The following is a 21358-nucleotide window of genomic DNA, read 5'->3' as shown; positions in this document are numbered from 1 at the left end:
CTTTCTCCAGCAACTGATGTACTGGTTCTCGGAACACAGTGCTCACGACCTGAGGTGCTGCCGAGCCGGACTGCCCAACGTAATCTCTCCTCGGCTTGTTATTGTGGTAACAGCGAGTCTAATGGCCGAGGTACTCTGCTACACGTAATGAACCGCGAAGCGAATGCTCTAGTAAGCTCCCCAAACGAACCTATAGACCCCTATTTAAGGCCGTTAAACCACCTCATAGCAACAGGTCCCAGGCTAGAGGGGAAAACTTTACACATCAGGGTCTCGTTGTGAGAGTGCACTGCCATCCTCTGGTTAAAGTGACTCACGTGCTCCACCGGATCAGTCCGGCCATTGTAGATGGTAAAAGTGGGGTGGGTAAACCTCCTGGGAAGCCTTCCTTTCTCAATCCTCCGTGTAAACGGAGATTTGGAGAGTTGGTGCAACGCCCTACTCATAGCATCGTTGCCTAAGCCCCTAGAATGAAGCTTCTTACGTCTGCGAGTTGGCTGGTCGTCCTCCTCACCGGAGGACGTTGCACTGGTGGGGGAGCGCGACCTTGAGCTGTAGCCACCTCCTCTATCCTCCTCTGAGGAAGGATTAGATGAGGACGGTGAAAACCTACGTTTAGCACGGCATAACTTTCTTTTCAAACGATTGATTTCCTTCTGCATGGATTTAGAACCCTCCTCGTGGGTGGTGCTACCCCCATCATAAGTATGGCTAGCGTCTGGGTATTCTGTATGGACACTTCCCTCACGATCCCTTCGACGTTCAAGACGTTCGAAATGATCTTCCGGTTGTGATCCCTGTGATTCTGCATGGTGAAAACCTAAGCCTGCCATCCTATCCCCACCTCTTCTAGACTAGGTTCCCACAGACGGCGCCAATTGTAAGTGCACAATTGCACCTGGACCCAAAGACAATCACGGGCTCAGGCCCAATGAGCCTTAAACAATAAAATTTGTAGAGCGTGGGCTTAAAACCTAGATTTGAAGTACTAGGAGCTTGATAACAGGCTTTTAGAAACAAATACAGATAAATAACAAACGATAATTGTAAATGGATCTCCTCGGACTCGAGCCGAGGACTGCTTCTTTATTATTTCTCTTTCTTCCTTAAAGATTACAATTTCTTAATTTTCTTTCTTAGTTCCCGATTCCCCTTTCTTTTGGCCTTTACCCCCCTTTTATACTTCTCTTTCTGATACTTTGTCCACGTGTTGTTCTCACCCCCTTCCCCCTAGATATTTTTCTCCTTAGTGCCTCTGGATAGTGACCAGAAGTTTCCTTTCCACTGTTCAGGGGTCACCTCCCCATTAATGCGGCCAGGGAGGTAGGTGCAGAGTCTTTTATGTGGAAGTGGCAGCCTTTATCTTTGGTATTTCTCAAATATCGGTGCTTCTAGGACATTCAAGGATTCACCCCTTTTAACCATTGGTCTTCACCGAGTCGTCCCTTAACCTTTATAATGAAGTCCCTGGTTCTCCCCTATCCGTTCGAGGAGCAAATCACCCCTCGGATGAATCCTCGGATCCTCGGCGTATGGGCCGACCCGTAGTACTAACAAAATCTTAACCCAGGAGCAGGTCGGTCCTCCTTAGCATGGCCCAAAGGCCCATATACCCACCGGGGTCGTTTCACTCCCCACATGTCCCATGAGACTATTTTATGAGATACTATCATGTTTATGAGGTCATTCTTTAGTAATCGGATGCAAGTGTGTGATATATCGATAATTCTAGAAGATATATATATATATATATATATATATATATATATGTACTTACTAACCGCTCATCAATCACTAGCCATTCAATTTTGGTTACCATTGTATGTATGTGGCTATGTGCTACAATCTGTGCATGAAAGTAGATTTTTTCTCTCCCTTATTGTTTGTAGTGTGACCTTACAATAAGTCTCAAGTCACTATTTTTCAAAATCTATTTCACAAATACCAAGGTGATAAGTTATTAACAGTAAACAATAGTCACGTTAGTAAAGGATTTATATAAAAATCATTAACAACTTACCAACTCACTAATTTTGAAAAATATTGTCTGGCTTTACTCATAACCCTAATGTTTGCTCGTCATGGGCATTTTACTAGTCATACCTTGAGACAATTATGAAATTATAAGACAATAATGAAATTATGATACTAAGCAAGGAAATGGGTTTGATACAAAGGAATTTTGCAAAATTTTACAAATGATGTAGAAATTTTTGTTTGCAATGGGCGATCACACTATAATATGGGGCACCCTAACTATTGATAATAATCCCGCTTCTGCTTAGTAAATGATGTTTGCTTCACAGATGCATTAGAGAGTTTTTGGGTGAGGTTGAAACTCCTGAATTAGATAAAGTTGTTCATTAATTGAATATGTCTATTACGAATATGTCTATTCTCAAGGAGTGCAAGTTTGCCTATAAATAACAGTACTTTCATTTGCATTCAGCTCTGACACCATCATTGGCCTCGCAAAGACACAAGTCTTGCCATAAATGATCACTACTCTAAACAAGACTGCCATACACAAGGGACCAATGGTGGTAATAGAGCCAAGTTTCGTCTATAAAGACGCCTGCCCACTTCATTTCCCCACCCCACCACCACCGTCCAAAATCCATCACAGAGAGGAGGAAAAAAGGCTTACAATGATATCATGTGAGGAAGACACAATGAGGAAGTGAACGAGGCCATCACAGGTGTAGCATCAAGTCTAGTCACAAGAATCAACCATAGTAGGTCCTGTTGCCACTGCTTGGAACTAAAGCACCCAATTCGACCCAACACCATAATGAGAGGCCCAAGGCCAATCACTGGCAAACTCAACAATGCCAAGACCTAGGCTTTTTTGGTTTTATTACTAGGGAGATTAGCCTGCAATCACATGCAGCAGAACTGTTTTGTGTACTCAAATCTTCGTTGTCCTTGGAACTCCTTTTTCACTGATGGCGTTATTCTCCTTGGGTTAAGCACACAACCTGTCTCTAGATTGATAGACCCAGCTTGCTTCCAAGTATTCAGTGAGCCTCATCAATTGAAGATTGCAATTGCAAGAATTTACTATTAAATCACTAACTTTGCTACTTCAAGTGCTAATACATCATCAACTCAGCCTTATCAACAATGCCTTCTTGGCTGTGGTTGCTCATATGAATACATGAAACTTCCTAAGTAATTAACATAATTTATGTACAATGTCTGGAATTAGTGAACATAAAATTCTTTTGAAGTCTGACTTTTTTAACACCCATTTACCTCAGCCCTTGCCTTAGCAAGCGGAGACATAATTCCAATAATAATATAGAATAATCTAAGACACCAGGTAACTACTAATTAAACTGCACTGGTTGTTTAAGCCACCATAAAATCAGTAGCCTTCATGCCACTCGTCCCCATAAATGGCCTCAAGTTGAAACCAGTTTGTTTTAATAGTATCATTTTTAAGGAAAAAAACGATCCACACCTTATCATGGTAGTAGATCACCTGCAATCTCACCTGCAAAGGATAATCAACAAAAGACATTAAAAGGGGAAGTGTCAACATTGATTGCCATACTCTCATGAGAATTAACATGATAAGACCGCAGTTTTAGCATTATGCACGTTGGGCAGTGGAAAAAGAGTGGGCTGAGAGCAGATGTGGGTCGAAGATTCACTACTATCCTCATTTCATATAAAATACACATGCAGACAAGTGAATCATAATCAAACTGTGTAGAAGGGACTATCACTAATGCATAAGCATCCCCATCTCCCCCAAAAACACTAGTGAAGTCTGAAAATTAACCCCATGTCACATATAATCAGGCTTTGAAGTTGACACATACCATGACATACTTTGGTGTCATAGGTTAAAAGAAATTGCTTCATGTAAAGAAATTTACTCCCACCCCACCCCCCCTAATACTCAGCTGGCATTAACTCTTTCAGAGGAAATTTTCAAATCTTCAAAGATGTCCTATAAACACAGGAAAAGACTACATTATATCTTAAATTGCATTACAAACAATTCAAATGAATTAAATCAGAACAATTGAAATTAATCTGTTCATAATAGTAAATAGAACAATTGAGAGATTCAAGGAAGGAAACATTAAAAGTTTATTTTTAATTCCAAATTTAAGAGGGAAGATAATGACGCATGTGTGTGTATACACAAACAAATGCACCCACTAGGTTTTGAACTCACAACCACAACCTCCGCTCATTCTTATGGGAGAAGGAAGTATCATTTGTGCTAGAGTTCATTGGTGATGCAAAGCATACAATGGAATAAGTTTTTGTCATGATTTGTCCAAACAATCCTACAAAATATTTAGAGCAAATCAGATTTAACTCTAAGAATCCTTACCATGCATGGATTTAATGAAGTAATCCAACTCTGAGAAGCAAATTGTTCCTTGAACCAAAGGGGTTGGCTGTTGGTAAACAAAGAATGAAAAATGGCGGCGATCAGGATCACTTCTTGGTTTGGCCATCTCAACAATTCTCATGTACCCTTCTCTCTCATAACATGAAAGTGCATTCTCACCGGCTACAGTTAATCCTCGATCCCAGGCCAAGTTCAAAACCTGTAAAATAAATCATCATCTATCACCTATACTGAAGAGATTAATCAATCCACATATTTGAGCAAAACAAAATATTTAACTGAACCTGCATGGCATCAACATGCAATTCTAGGTAGTATGTCAAAGGCTGCTAGTGTTAACCCTCAAAAGAAAAACCTATATATAAGTAACCTATAGAATAAATGGGAAGTCCAAAGGCAATAAACGAGGCCATCACCTGCCAACTCAAACCTTCTGGGTCAGCCAATGCTTCATCATTTTCCAGATCAGAAACTTGCAATCTCAAGCAAACAAACTTCAATGTCACCGAGTGTTTTCTCAGGACCTCAAAAACTGGAGAGTATCCATTTTGGTTTGTAGGGTTATAGAATCCTGCTGTTAATTCCGCGGCATGGCTAGCAGTCTTGTACCACCAATGAATTGCAGGCACCTGCACATCAGAATCTTTTATAAATTTATATAATAGTTCATTTATTAACGTGCATGAACTCCAGTATAAGATATTCATTAAGAAACACTATCACCAAGCATCTACTTCGAAGACTAAATGGCCATAATTATTAAACACAACCTCCTAACTGGGATGGTTCTGGTTCCAGTCATGGTTATGTCCTAGTTTATAAGTTCTCAAAAGACTGCACATTCTCAACTAATGCAAGCATGAACCACATCCAGAATCAAACACCATCCCACCATAAGATTGGTATATAGGCAGAACCTTCCATTGGTAGGAATCATGTACAATTTTTTTTTAAATCCACGGTGATAAAAGGTCCTCTTTTTTGTTTTTCTTTTCTTTTTCATTTCAAAGTGTGCTAGGGACAAAGACAAGCACACTAAGCCCCAAGAACACAGAGTTGGTGCATGATTGGAAGTGGGAGCAAGAGCAAAAACTGAAACTTGTAACATACCATGTTCGAGAGGTCCCTAAAGCATTCAAGTACACACATGTACATTAATTTCAAATTTTCATAGCTAAAAACTTACAAAACATCATAATAGATAAAAGGCTAAAATACAAAACTCACCCTCTATGTTTTACCAAAATTCATTTCAGTCTTCTAACTTTGCTTTCGTTCATTTCAGTCCTCTAAGTTTCAAATTTATTCAATTAATGCCTCTCCATCAACTTTTGTTAAATGTTACAGTTAATTGTCCAAATTTTAAATTTTTTTCTAATTAAAAAAATTCAATTAATGATTGAAAAATATTTTCTAGAATTTTTTAAAACAATTTTAACGGAAGTTGACGAAGATACTTCAATTGAATAAACTTGAAACTTGAAACTTAGAGGACTGAAATGAACGAAAACAAAGTTCGAGGACTACAATGAATTCTAATGAAACTTAGAGGATGAGTTTTGCATTTTAGTCTAGATAAAACAAAGTGTATTTTAAATGGTCCCTAGGGAATTAACTTTATCTTCCTTATCAGAAAACTAAATAAATAACATTGAAGAAATATGAAGATAAAAAGGCACGTGGTCCAATCAAGTCAGGTACCTGGTTCAAACTGTAAAATCAGGATTTCACTGGATTTGTCTAATTAGGCCTAAATTGCATGTTAGGCAGAATCAAACCCCATTCAGTAAATTACGTAAGACATATATTTAAAAACTAATAAAAGTAGTAAAAAAATGACTAGTTAATTAAGGAGGTACAAAGACTATGATTTGGGATTGGGTAAATTGGTGGAGAAGAAAACGCGTGGTCGACCCCAACTAGTCCATTGAGGATCTATAACTGACCTCAAAAGTTATGGGACTAAGGCCTTGTTGTTGCATATATGCTGTGTGTCTATAATAAGATGATCAAAAGGTCCCCCATAGCATTTAAGTACATATTTGTACATTTATTCCAAAAAGTCATAGCTAAAAATCTTTAAAAAACATTATAATAGATAACAACTAAGTGTATATTAAATGGTCCCTAGGAAAGTAATTTATCCTTAGGACCAGGGATCAGAAAGCTAAATAGTAATTTAGTCCAATCAAGTCAGGTAGCTGGTCGGCTGGGTAGACCTGCAAAATCAGAATTTGACTGGATTCGCCCAATCAGGCCCAAATTGCAGGTTAGGACGAATCTAACCCCATCCAGTAAACTATGAAAGTCGTGTATATCATACTAGTAAAAGTAGTAAAAAAAGACATGTTATTTAAGGAGGTGACAAAAAGTAGGATTTTGGATAGGGTAGAATGGTGGAGACAAAAACATGTGATTGAAATGAATTAGTAATGACAATTTTAAATTGGAATAGAATTCTTATGGGTGCACTGTTCTGTACTTCCAAAAATAATGTTATTGTCTAATTGAAGATGAATTAAAAATAAGAAAAATTAAGGTTATAAAGGTAAAACGAGAAATTTAAAAATAAAATTCAAATTCAAATCCCATAAATTATAACACATTTTATACTTAAAACTATAAATCACTTGCAGTTAAAACTAAAATAAAAAAAATTATATTGAAACAACACACATAAAACAGTTTGCAAAGAAAATAAAGCTACAAAGTACAAACCCCATTAAGCACTTTTTTATACAACTGAATTTAAATTTTTTTTTTTTTAAGTAATGGCTCGTCAAACTTCTATGAAAAGGGAAGCTCTCTCATTTTCTCAACCAATGTATAACCAAATTCAGCACCGCCCCCCACACCCCCAAAAAAAATCAGTTGGTCAATACTAGTTGATTTGCAGGAAGTTTCGTTGGACTCTTTCTTGTGATTTGTGGTGGTTCTGCGTAAATATGCCAGCAGAAGAACCAAATTAACACACAGAGGTGCTCACTTGTTCTTTCTTTCTCTTGTAATAGAAAAAAAACTCGCTCTCTCTCTCTCTTACCCCCCCCCCCCCCACCTAGACAGCTGTACCTGAAATCTCCTTTGTAGCACAGTCTTGAATGAGATTTAAACTATATGATGTCAAAGCTTCAATTTTTTTGTATTCTGGTATATCAATTGGAGTTTGAATGGGTTAGGGGTTCTATTCAAAAGAGTAGCATCATGTCTTCAAAGACCCAGCCACAACCACCTATCATCATCTTTAAGCATCCACCAACCCCATTTCTCATGCTCCACCTTGCCTCGAACATACTTTTCCATCCAAGAACCACTAGCCATATCCACCACAGTATTCATATTAAATTAATCTTATGGTATCAAAGACTGAGATTGGATCAAACTATTAGCAGAACATGCTCAGTTTCCCATTCATTCTAGATTTCAACATAAAAAATTAATTAGTAAATAATAAATGGGCAAAACTTAGGTACAATATCTTAAGAGTGGTTCCTTAGGTTCTCCAATTACATCACAACACATGGTCAATATATGCACATAAGCATAAACGGTGTTAACCTCAACTTAAACCCTAACAAATTTTTAGGTCTGAATCATCTGATTGATAAAAAAATAATAATAATAAATAAAAAATAAAAAAAAGCAAAACCCAGCCAGATGTCACTCCTCCTCCTCCTTCCCTCCCAACCTCTCTAAGCTCTGCAACACCGCCGCCAACTTCCTCTCCCTCTCAGGCAAGTTCCCAGGCAGTACAAGATCTCAAGATTGACATCCGCCACAACCCTGTCAACGCTAAACCTCCTTCCTCTTGCATTCGCAAACCTTGGCTTTCATCCTCCAATGGCATGGAGGCATCACCAACCCATCACCCACTAGGCCTCACCTGGATCAATCCCAACACTTCTCTCTCCTCCACCGCTCACCAACACCAGTCTTCTGATTGTGTCAAAATCTCTCACTTCTGGGTTTTGCTTTTCATGGGTTGGGTTTCAGTGAATTGATTAAGGTATTGTACTGGATTCATCTGCTTCTGGGTTTTCCTTCCCTTTTATTTTTTTTGGATTGGATTTAGTAGTGTTCGAAATTTTGGGTTGATAGAGTTTTGGTCTTCAAGGGGACACTGGAAACATTTCTAGAGAGGGAGAGGATGTCAGTGGCAGAGTGGTGGAGCTTAGAGAGGTTGTGGGGGAAGGAGGAGGAGGAGGTTGAGGTTTGAGAGTGACGGTGGCTGGTTGGGTTTTTTTTTTTTTAAATTAGGTAAGGGTTAAAAATGAGGTTAACACTGTTTGCTGACATGTATTGACCACATTTAGTGATGTAATTGGGGAATCTAAGGAATCACACCTAAGTTACTATACCTAAATTTTGCCCATAAAGCTAAAAGTTAGCTGAAAGTACCAAAAAGTATAGTGAGATCTATGAATAGTAGCAAAAATAAGCTGAATAGTAAAATAAGTTGGCAAAAATTAATCTTTGCCAAACGGACACTAGGAGTGAAAAAGTACACTCTTTTTTTGATAGGTAATAAAGAAAACTTTATTAACAAAATTACTTGCAAGTACACTGGAAGAATATACTAACAGAGCATCATGGTAAAGCTCTAAAACTATAAAAATCAACAAGATCAACTAAACTAGCAAAAGAAAACATTTGGAAATTTGGAATATGGTTCCAGGGTGCTTAATGTGGATAGTGTGGTTGGAGCGAAATCGTCGATCTTTTGAAGATAAAGAGAAAACGTTGGAGGACTTAAAGATTTTATGCCAACACAATCTATTGGAGTGGTTTCGTTGTTGGGGTTTTACTGAGTGTTCTTCTCTCTCTGAGTTTATGTCTTCCCTTAGCTTAGTTTCCTAACTCTCCCCTTGTAGTTGTGTGTTCTATTTTCTCTCGTTGTTCATCATCATGAACATTTTGTACTTCACATTTATTTTTTACCCCTTTTTTATATAAGTTTTCTGATTACCTATCAAAAAAAAAAAACATCCCTGAGGCTGACATCCACTCAAGAAGTGTCTTTGTAAAGAAAGCTTTCAGCTCTATCATAGTCTTCTCACACTCATCAAAGCTCTTCGTATTTCTCTCCCTCCAAATACTCCACATCAAACAACAAGGAATAGCCTTTCAAATTTCAACAGACTGATGAGCCCAAAACCTCCTTGCCAACAAGCTAATAAATCAATAACCCTCCTAGGCATCACCCAATATATCCCAAAACAGGGCAAAAACAAGATCCCACATTTCTCTAGCCAAGGTACAATGCATTAACAAATGATCTACCATTTCCTCATCCCTCTTACACATGCAACACCCAACTAACCAGGATAATATTATGCTTCCTCAAATTCTCCACTGTTAGAATGTTCCCTATAGAAGTCACCCAGAGGAAGAAAGACACTTTAGAGGGGACTTTGGCTTCCAAATATTTTCCCCAGGGAATTGAACACCACAGAAGGGAGCTAACATATTATAAAAAGAACAAACCTCAGTCACTTTACTAGAATATAAAAGATCCAGGAAAACCATAAGAGATTCCAATTCCCAATCCTGAACTGCCTAATAAAATTTTATTGCCAGAAAATCGAACCATTCATTAACTTCATATGACCTGATACAGGAGCTTCCTTACTCTGAGCAATACAATATAATTCCGGAAAAGACTCCTCCTTAAGAAAAGTATCATTGCACCACACATCCAACAAAAACTTTACTCTAGTACCATCACCCACCTTGAATTTAATAAATTGAGAAAATTTAATCCACCCCGGCTGGATGAATTTCCAGAGGCTCACCCCATATGTCCCAGTGGCTGGTTTTGTACACCAACCACGTCCCATACAGCCATACTTCAGATCCACCACTTGCCTCCAAAACGAGTCCCTCTCTAGTTGGCCTTCACAACCACTTAAACAATGGTGCCTCATTAAAAATTTTGAGCTTTCTTACAGCCAACCCACCATTTTGATAAGGCAAATATATTTTATCCCAACTAACCAAGTGTAGCTTAGACTCCTCCCCCAACCCACTCCACAGGAAGTCTCGCTGTAGTCTCTCAAGACAAAGGGCTATATCATGTTGCATGTAAAAAAATTGATAAAAAGACTATTGCAATAAAATTATGAATATCATTATTTTGGTTTTTAACATTAGACAGCATTTTCAGGACAAAAAAAAAAAGGAATGTTCTACATTCTTAAAAGGATGCGGCTAGTACAAATTGCACAATGTAGGTGCAGCATGAGAGTGCAAGTTCCTGAATATTAAATCATAGAGAACAGTTGAGTTGTAAAATTAGATATGGTTAAAGAGAGAAAAGGAGAAAAGAAGAATGGAGAGGGTGAAACAGATTTGAGAAAAGGTGCAAGGCTACATAAGTCAATCCCTCACCCTAGTACATATTTTATTGGGGTTTATAGCATGATGACAAGAGTGCTAATGTAAATCAACGTGATCAAAAAAAATAATACAAACTAACTCTAACAAGTAGCCAAATCATAAAACGAGACCAACTGAATGACTGAAATGATCAGGGTGCAATTCATCCACCAGAACCAAATTTTAAAATCAAATATACTCCCTAAACTAAGTTCAGTAATTCAGCCAAAATTCAAGCACAGGTAGACTTGTTTTGGAGGCAATGAAAGTGATAGTGGCAATGGAGGTTAATTCAGAGAGGAACTGTGATCTACAGAGGTTGGCTTGAAAAGATAGGCAGTGCCTGAAATGTCAGCAAAACACTATGGATTTTTCTTTTGACTTTCAATGGCATCTCTAAAACAATTATTGGTTATAATTTGTATAAGGAACACCAACAGAATTTAGTGACTTGAGCAAGTCATACAGAGAGATGAAAATACAACTTAACGTACTAAATATTGGATAGATGTATTGAGATGCACCAATGCTTACCTTGATAATTATTTTTACTTCCTCAAATGCAAGGTTTGCAAGAGACAAAACGTTATCCGCATGGTCTATTAATGTCTGTGCATACCAATGGAGGAAAAAGCGGCCATAGTAGCTATCATAATCACCTCGTTCGCAAAAGAACCCAGTTTCATGTGGCCTAGAATTGTATTGACCGGCATTATCAGGACACTTACCCCAGAATGAATGCCCCCGCAATTTAGATGCTCTGCACAGACTTTGTTGTAGATACTTATCATAGCACTGCCATAAATGCAATCAATATAAGTGGAATGAATTATAATGAGCACAGTTTTAATTTTGAAATAACAAGCAATGCACGGTTTTTGTTGAAAAATCAATGAGATTAGACATAAACATGTACAGAACTACAGAAGTTCAATACAATTATAATGAGCATAATTTCAAATTTCAAATAAGTAGTCATGCAAGCTTTTGCTGCAAAACCAATGTGACGATATAAACATGTATAGAATTTCCCAATCATAAGATTACTATATCATGTAATTGATTAATATCTCATGGCCTTGTTAACTGATAGATGATAGGTAAGGCATAAATTTCCCAATCATAAGATTAGTTTTGTAAACAATAACATGTATTTGGTATTCCATGCAAGTATTAGCATGTTTGTATTTTTCTGTCAGTGTATGTGTGCTTTTATGATGTAAGTATGCATTCATGTTATGTTGCATGTATATATTGTGAAAATTTCAGTTTGGAAAATAACAATGTAAAGTAGGACCATGTCAGAGATAGAAAGATTAGGGGCATCATATTATTTGTGTACATATATCAATACTTTTTTTGATACACTTTAAGTGGGGGAGGGGGGCTTCAAACCCTGGACGTCTCCATTGAAAACACCTGGAAATGCATTTTATCTAAAGGTAATTGGTGAGCACATGTATCAATATGAACGGTTCTGAAACAAACCCTTATAAAATGATGAACCAATGGATAGCAGTATGGCCTAGTGCATTTCTTTTCCATACATTAAAAAAAACTAGGATTTCAGGGCAATGGGAAGATGTTAATGCGTTCTTATTCCATTTAAAAATAAAAACTCACAATATACAGAAGAAAATGTCGACTATATAGTTACAATAAATAAAATTGAAGGGGTGTGTGTGTGTGTGTGTGCGCGCACGTGCGCGCGTATATATGGAGCAGTTAGGTTTACTAGATACCTGAAATTCACCAATACCAGGATACCTCCATCCCATCCTTTCAGAAAGAGAAGGATACTTCAGCTCCCCAGATGCCCCGAGTCCAATCTCTACAGCAGAAATTTGACCCTCAGCAAACAAGTCATCAAATTCTGTCCGGAAGCTTCTCATGAAATCAAAATAGACCTGCACATATTTGAGACTGCTGATGAGTAACAAAAATCCAAAAGACATAAGAATAATTGAGTTTTAACTTTCAACTGAGAACAACTGGTCCTGTGCATAAAAGACTTGTTATGAAGAACCATTTTGAGATTAACTAACTTGAACCAAAAAAAAAAAAAGAAGAACATTTACAATAGACATATGCATAAATGTGAGACTACTAATGAGCAACAAAAAGCATAAATGATTTGCAACTGAGAACAACAGGTCCTATGCATAAAAGACTCATGTTATGAAGTACCATTTTGTGATGAACTAAGGCTGCGTTTGTTTTGACTGAAAAGGATTTCAGGAAATCATTTTACACTAGCCTATGTGTTTGGTAAGCACAGAAAATTGGGTCAAACGGAAATCAATTTTCGCGTTGACTGTAAAATAACCCCAGCAAGCCGGAAATGAATTTCAAGTTTTATTTTACCTTCAAATGATTTCCACCCCAGGAAAATAGAAGAGAGAGAGAAACAGCAAGAAGACCCAGCACCGCAATCTTGCGCCGTCAAGCTTGAGCCGGCGAGATCAAGCAGCGAGATCACTCCATAGAGCTCGCGCTGGCTAGATCGTCCCACCGAGATTGAGCCGTGAGATCTCATCGCCGAAGCCTACCGCCGTTGGATTGGTCTCGTCGCCCATGACCCCCTGACCACCAATCTCTCTTTCTCGATCTACCTCTCCCTTTCCGTCGAGCTTGTGATGACTCTCTCTTCCTCCTTCCTCTCTCAGTTTGACCAAATGATTTATTGTTTTGAGAATGGTGTTGTTTTGATTTTTGTTTGTTTAAAAGTTTATGTATTGCAATTTTCTATTATAAAATTTGTTTGAGAGCTGAGAAAATGGTTGGGAAAATGTGAGAAACTAATAGAAAATTTGCATTTTTAAAATGTTACCAAACACTTGAAATTATTTTCTAATATAATTTTTAAAATGCAACCAAACACTAGAAAATATTTTCCTTTCCCAAAAATATTTTCACCTGAAATTATTTTACACTCAGAAAATATTTTACATTGAACCAAACGCAGCCTAACATGAAAAAAAAAAAAAAAAAAAGCTGAACATTAACAAGACAAAGCAGGCGGCAATGTCTTAGTAGAAGTTCAATAAAATAAAATTACACAAATTTATTATAGCTCCATTTTCAATAATAAAGAAAGACAAATTTATCAATTCAATAAATACCTCAATGGCAGTTCTTCCTTTTAGAACTCGTTCTTTATCAATGCCCCATGATAGACATTCAGGATTCCTCCTACCTTCACGATCTGTGAAGAATATATCCGGGTTGTCTTTTCCAATCTCCATAACCCATTGTGGAAGGGCAATCAACGTGTCACCAGAGTCATTTCCTCCATACTCATGAAATGCCATCACAACCTTTGGAATTTTATAAGATATTTTAAAAATTATTCAACAACAATGAGTAATATGCACTCTCTTAAAAAGACAAACTGTCAATTAGAGAAACCCTTACCTATAAAAATCAGTCATAATAATGTTTCCATAATAACCCTACATTCTCACCGATTAGAAAAGAATCATGAATTAGAATTTTCAACATGAAAATTTTAGGTAGCAATGCACTTTGAGCTCCTATACTTGGTCGGGTTCAAGAATACGCCGAAACTTGAGAGACTAATAAACAGACACACAACAGTGTAAAGGTAGGTTCTCAGGGAGTGCTACATTATTTTTATTTTTATTTTTTTACAAGCAACATATTTTATTGATAAGGAACAACCTCAAATCTTATCGTATCCATGAATAAATAAAATAGACAAACTTCAATTTACTTATAAAAAAAATCATAAAGAATTATAAAAATGCAGTTACAAATAAATGAATAATATGAGAGGGGACTCAATTTATCCACAGTAGAATGACTTTCACTAAGACCCAAGACACGATACACTACGAATATGTTAGAGTCTGCCATTACATCCATCAAAAGAAAAAATACAATTCGAAAATTTCAGAAATGCAACTTTATAGAATGTAAAAAAATCAGAAACATAGAAATGTTTGGAAACATTGAAAAAGGTATTCAAAAAAATATACATCTAGAAGCCTATACACTTAGACTTATGTGAGACTAATGTTAAACAAGTTAGAAGACATGTTGACAGAATGAAACTCTTCTACATAGTGACTGAAATTTCTTTCAGAAAATTGTGGTTGATGTGATCTACAACATCTTCAACAAAATGTTCAATTAATCAACATGTACACATGAAATTCTATTAAAGGCATGAACAAAATAGGTTCCTCTCACATTATTTGACTCGCCAAATTGGTAGATGACACGAGAACACGAGTAACTTAAACTTTTCCAAAATGTTTTCAACTTTTGGTAGGTCTATCTCATCGAAGATGGTCACACTTAGATCAAAACTAAATTATTCCGTAAGAAAGCACCGCCTTACAAAAGCTAGTTGTATATTAAAATAAATAAATAAATATATGACACAAATCCATTCTTTTGAAAGACAAGTGATCACTAGTTTTATACATTACATAACATATTTATATATGTATGTGTGTATTTGTGATGGATCTTATGTGATGTGTATCATTTCTTCATATAAACTGGGAAGATTTGATTTTATGTTTAGATTTATTTGACAATTTCAATCCTACACATGAATCCGCCAATAGGCCCCCCTGTTAACAATATAGGAACATACAGTGTGAAATTGTATAGATCCAAACCATTCAACTTAAACTACAAACAACAAAGATGGGGAGATCTTTCATATTTACTTGAATTGGTAGAATGGGTCAGATCTTTTTTTATATTTAAATGATAAATGGCATTGCAAGTGTGAGAAAAAAAAATGTATGATCAATTTTTACAAAAATAACATTTTTATTTTATTCTCTTTACTTTGTTATTTTTCAAATAAGGGGTACTTAATCTATTGATGGCCAGCATTAAAATAAATAAATAAGTAAAGACATTGTATGTACATGGGTGACATCCTATGAATCTATATATGGTAAAATTCACCAACATATACATATTATATTTGACATGCTTATGCACATGTTTAAAATATTTGAACCTATGCCAAATACCATATACATAACTCAATTAAATCCTGGGAGTCTACCTGCAAATTCAGCTTGAATTCCTGGATGATGTTAAAGAGGTCCCTATAGCCAGACCATACGTATTTCTGTGGACTCCAGCCTTCAACAATACCCCACCAACAATCAATAACAACACCATCTACATTTAAAGACTTCAAATGACTAAGCTCCTGTCTAACACCTTCAGGATCAATCAACTGGCAGAAATTGTTGACAACACCAGTCTGCCACAGAAGTCTAAGGATTTTACAATACATAGAAACAATTACAAAATCTGAAAATAGAGTACACATGATATAATTTGTAAGCGCAGAAGAAAAACGTATAAAAAAAATTAAAATATGAAAAAAGCAAGCAGATTATTAAGTAAGCACTTGTCAAAAGATTAATCTCAATACAAAATATTATAAAGCAGAAAATGAAAAACACCTACCGGAAGCTTTACATAAACAGGGACATATGGAGTGCTTGTAAAATCATTCCCATGCTCCCCAGAATGAATATCTTGAATAAGCTGCACCAATAAACCACCTGATCAGATATTTTCTTACTTTTTTTTTATAAGTAATATAGATTCATTGATAAAAAAAGAGAGGGACATTACACCCAAGTACACAGGGAGTATACAGGGGAACAAATCAAAAATGAACATTACAAAAGTCAAGTAAATCCAAAAGAGAAGAAAAAGGTTGGTTTTTCCACACAGAGAACCAGTCAAGTAAGGTTCGGAAAAATAAAAGCTTGAGATCAGGCATGGAACTCTCATTGTCTTCAAAACATCTACTATTTCACTCCTTCCAAATACACCATCCCACAACTCCAAAGCAACCGGGCAATGAAGAAAAAGATGGTCAACACTTTCACTATTGCACTTGTACATATAACACCAATCCAAAATGCAAACCATTCTTTTCCTTAAGTTGTCAATTGTCAGACATTTCCCCAAGGCTGCAATCCATACAAGGAAGGCCACTCTAGAGGGAATCTTCTGCTTCCAAATGCTTTTCCAAGGGAAAAACGGCTCACTATGGCCAGCTAAGAGATGATAGTATGCACTAACCGTGAACCCCTTACTTTTACAAGGCAGCCAACAACTCTTATCCTCCCCAATCCCCCTTACAGGAGTGCTATAAGTGGTATTGATGAAGCTCCTAAAAGCTTCCAATTCACAATTATGCACCTCCCTACAAAACTGTAACTCCCAATCGAGGATTCCATTGGTGGGCCTCATTAGATCCGCCACACTTGCCTCTTTGCTACGGAAAATCCTATATAATTCAGGATAGTGGTCTGCGAGAGAAGAAGTTCCACACCAACGATCAAGCCAAAACTACACTTTTGATCCATCTCCAATTTCAAACATAATAAAACGAGATAAAGAGTGCCACCCCCGTCTAATATTTTTCCACAAACTGACACCATATGGACCAGAGCAAGAGTTAGAACACCAACCACACCAATCACAAACATACTTCGCCTCTATCACTTGACGCCAAAGAGCATCCCTTTCTTGCCCAAATCTCCATAACCACTTCCCTAATAAAGCTGCATTGAAAGATCTCAAGTTCCTAATCCCCAACCCACCTGAAGAAAGCGGACTACACACCGTAGACCAATCAACTAGATGAAACTTGGGCTCGTCTCCTAGACCACCCCACAAAAAGTCCCGCTGAAGTCTAGCAATACGATTGGCCACAAAAGCAAGAATATGGAATAAGGAAAGAAAATAAGTAGGAAGATTAGAGAGAGTGCTTTTAATTAAAGTGACTCTACCTCCCTTGGATAAATATAATTTTTTCCAACCTACTAATTTTCTTTCCATCCTCTCAAGAATAGGATTCCATATTGACTTGTCCTTAAATTTTGCCCCCAAAGGAAGATCCAAGTATTTCATTGGGAGGGACCCTTGCTTGCAGCCTAAGACAGCCACCAAAAGATCCATGTCATGAACTGTCCCCACAGCCACCAGTTCAAACTTACCCAAATTTACCTTCAGACCTGACACAAACTCAAACCAAAAGAGCACCATACGGAGAATCAACATATGATCAATATCAGCATCACAAAAAATTAGAGTGTCATCAAAAGGAGATGGGAAACCATCAAAGGTCTTCCAGCAGAAACACCTACACTAAAGCCTAACAAACGACCTTCATGGACAGCCTTGTCCAACATTCTACCAACGGCTTCCATAACCAACACGAATAACAAAGGGGACAAAGGATCACCTTGCCGCAACCCCCTTGAACTTCCAAAAAACCCATGGGGAGTACCATTAATAAGGATAGAGAAACGAACTGTTGAAACACAAAAAGAAATCCATCGCCTCCACTTATCAGAAAAACCACAACGCTCAAGCAAATAAGAAAGAAATCCCCAGTTTACATGATCGAAGGCTTTCTCAATGTCCAATTTACATAACAACCCTGGCTGACCAGACTTCAATCTACTATTAAGACATTCATTAGCAATAAGAACGGAATCAAGAATCTGCCTATTTAGAACAAAGGCATTCTGAGGAGCAGAGATGATCTCTCCTAAAACCAAGCGAAGACGAATAGCCAAAACTTTGGCAAGAATTTTATAAACCCCCCCAACAAGGCTGATAGGCCGAAAGTCCTTAACTTCCACTGCTGCAGCTTTTTTAGGAATGAGAGCAATGAAAATTGCATTCAAGCTTTTTTCAAACTGACCAGAATCATGGAAATGGTGGAACACAACCATGATGTTTGATTTGAGAATCCCAACAAGTTTGAAAGAAAGCCATCGAAAAACTTCAAACAACAATGAAGCTCCCCAGACAATTATATCAGATAACAAATGTCTCGTGTGTGACCAATGAACCAAAAATATTGTGACACATGCACACAAATACATACCCTGACGCAAGACAAAACCAAAACTGATGCAACTCTAAAATTAAAGAAATGAAAAATAAAATAACCTTGAAATAAGCACTTTGGCTTGTTTGGAATTGGTACCAAACAAGGAAGCATAACCAAGGAATCCACACCACCTAGGGTCGCTTAAAATCAGCACCAAGGAATTGAAGAAAAAATTCCAACAAATTATTTTTATTACTCAGGCAAATATGAACAATCTTCATTGGAGTACAATAGTGTGTTTATATAGACTAATAGGAGTTAACCCTAATTCTAATTGACTTAGAAAAGCCTAATTATTGAATTAGAAAAATAAACTATCTCTAGGAAATCAAATAAATACCAATAACCTAACTAACTAATAAGATTTTAAAAAAATCCAGCAGACCAAAAGTAAAAGATATAATTGACTTCTAAAATTAAACAGAGCTAAATTAAAATAAAACTGTCCTCGCACATTATCCAAAACAAATGTAAATCTGGACAAAATAAAATAAAATAATCTAATAATCAGCACCACTTGTTTGGAATTGGCTTCAAGCAAGCAACTAAAACCTAGGAATTTTCACATAGGATCACCTAGAATCAGCACGTTGGGTCACCTAGAATCAGCAGCTACTAAGAGAAGAAACTCCAACAAATTTCTTGATTACCAAAGCAAACTGTAAACAATCTCCATTGGAGTACAATAGTGTGCCTAAATATTGCATTACAAAGATAATCTTTCTTAAGGGATTAAATAAAATACTAATCGCTCAGAATAATCAATGGACCAATAGTAAAAAACAATTGACTTATAAAATTAGAAAAAACTAAAGTAAATTAAATTTTCTTTGCATTTCTTGCATCACACCCCACCCACCTACACATGTGTAGATATAGGCATTTGCACATAAAGGAAATATTAAACTACCCACTTTCACCTAGAGGTCAACTTATCAATAAAAATTAATAAGTTGACATTGCCAACAAAAGTAGAACAAATTTTTTGAGCGAAAGACATGTTGATAACCCTGTTTGCAAGGTAGCATTCATATCGATAAATTGGTAAAAGAAATGAAGGTGATGAGGGTCTACCTCTATACGGCATTGGACCGAAGTCGAATTGATGGGGCTTGCAGAGGCTGAGGCTGCAGTGGTATATTTGGTATCCATCTCTCTGTCTCTCTCTCCTATTACAACGGATGAATCAAGAGAAGCCGGTGACAAGCTGTCATCAATTCCAAGAAGTGACGGTGAACACTCTAATGTTGTTTGTTTGACAGAACAATGTGTCAAACTCATAGCCGAAGCAGAAGCAGATAGTGGACTCTCAACCGGAAATGCCGCTGCCTGTCAATGCATACACAATTGCATAATTATATAGGGCTTTGATTGTCTCACACTCCCTTTACGTACTCTCCGTACACATCATGTATTAAATGTATAACATTCTTGAAACATTCGGATACCTTGTGTGAAAGTGAGTAGATTGTGTGTACGGGAGTGTACATCATCAAGTGTGAAACCAAAATTTTCCAATTGTCAAAAAATAGAGTGTGATAAATAAAATTCTTGTATTATTGACATGCCTAAATTACATCACTAAACACTCTTGTATATACAAGAGGTAGCCCAAGAAAATATCACTAGCAAACTAACTAATTCTAACTGAATACAAAAGGCATATGTAGAACCACAGAGTGACCCCCAAATAAAACCAGTTCAAATTCTACTTATATTTATATAAGAACTGAACGAGAACGAGTTACCCCAATATACAAACCAAATTAACTTACTAAAATAGAGGTTTGTCTTTTTTTTCCATAACATTCAAAGCTCAAATTTTTTTTTCTCTCTTTTCATTCACTTTCTCAATAACCAAACATAGACAAAGCCTATTTTCAACTAACTGACTGACTAAATAAAGATCTGTTTTCTTTCCCACAACATGCAAAGATCATTTTTTTTTCTCTTTTCATTCACTTTCTCAGCAACCAAACAGAAGTACAGCCAATTTCTAACTAACTAACTGACTAAATAGTGGTTTTTTTTTTTTAATTCCATTACTTTCATAGCTCAATTTTCCCCCCTCTTTCATCCACTTTCTCAGCAACCAAACAGAGATAAAAGCCAATTTATAAACATTAATCATACACATTATATTAAAATTCAAAGCACAATTACAATCCAAATTGAATTTCAAATTATCGCCTAATTTTTGTATCAAATCGATAATTACCAATTGCGGCAATTGGGATTGGGAAGCAGCGGGTGCGGGTGCGGGTGCGGGTGCGGGTGTGGGCGGCGATTGTCGATACGTGGTTCCGTCGGCCTCGACGACCCACCCGGCCTCACGCGCCAGCGCGGCGAGTACGTCGTTCATGTCGGCACGCGCCGGGAGCGGGAAATTACCGTACTGCCTGAGACCGGCAAGCATGCGGCTTGTAATGGCGCGGCGGTGTCGCTCTCTGAGCTTCGTTCTCTCTTTCTCCTTCTCCCTCTCCTTTTTTCCCTTGTTTCCCGACGCGCCTCCGGCCGCTACGGCGGCGAATCCACGTGGCCGGCGTGTCTGGGTTTGGGCTTGGGCCTGCGGGTTTGGTACTACCAAGTTGGTGGTGGCGGTGGTAGTGGTAATGGTATCGTCTTCGTCCATGGTGGGGGGGATTTTTTTTGTGGTAGTAGTAGCGAGTACTGTGTGGCGAGTGGTTTTTAGTTGTCTG

At 37.2% G+C, this 21358-nt stretch overlaps 1 protein-coding gene across 1 annotated transcript; it reads right to left on the bottom strand.

Moving 5' to 3' along the window:
- Positions 1-2349: 2349 nt before the first annotated feature.
- Positions 2350-21358, bottom strand: LOC142613648 (beta-amylase 8). The gene is made up of 10 exons (XM_075786087.1): positions 20878-21358; positions 19734-19988; positions 16208-16288; positions 15795-15998; positions 13867-14061; positions 12487-12651; positions 11279-11539; positions 4789-5001; positions 4352-4571; positions 2350-3496 (listed from the first exon to the last, which is right to left on the bottom strand). The coding sequence occupies exons 1-10, from the start codon at positions 21289-21291 to the stop codon at positions 3468-3470; spliced, it is 2037 nt and encodes a 678-aa protein (XP_075642202.1). The 5' UTR covers positions 21292-21358; the 3' UTR covers positions 2350-3467.

Source organism: Castanea sativa, chromosome 10 (assembly GCF_040712315.1).
Source record: "Castanea sativa cultivar Marrone di Chiusa Pesio chromosome 10, ASM4071231v1".
In the NCBI taxonomy this organism is placed as follows: domain Eukaryota; kingdom Viridiplantae; phylum Streptophyta; class Magnoliopsida; order Fagales; family Fagaceae; genus Castanea; species Castanea sativa.
Note: the sequence above shows the minus strand (reverse complement) of the source record. Positions and strands in the feature narration are given on the sequence as shown.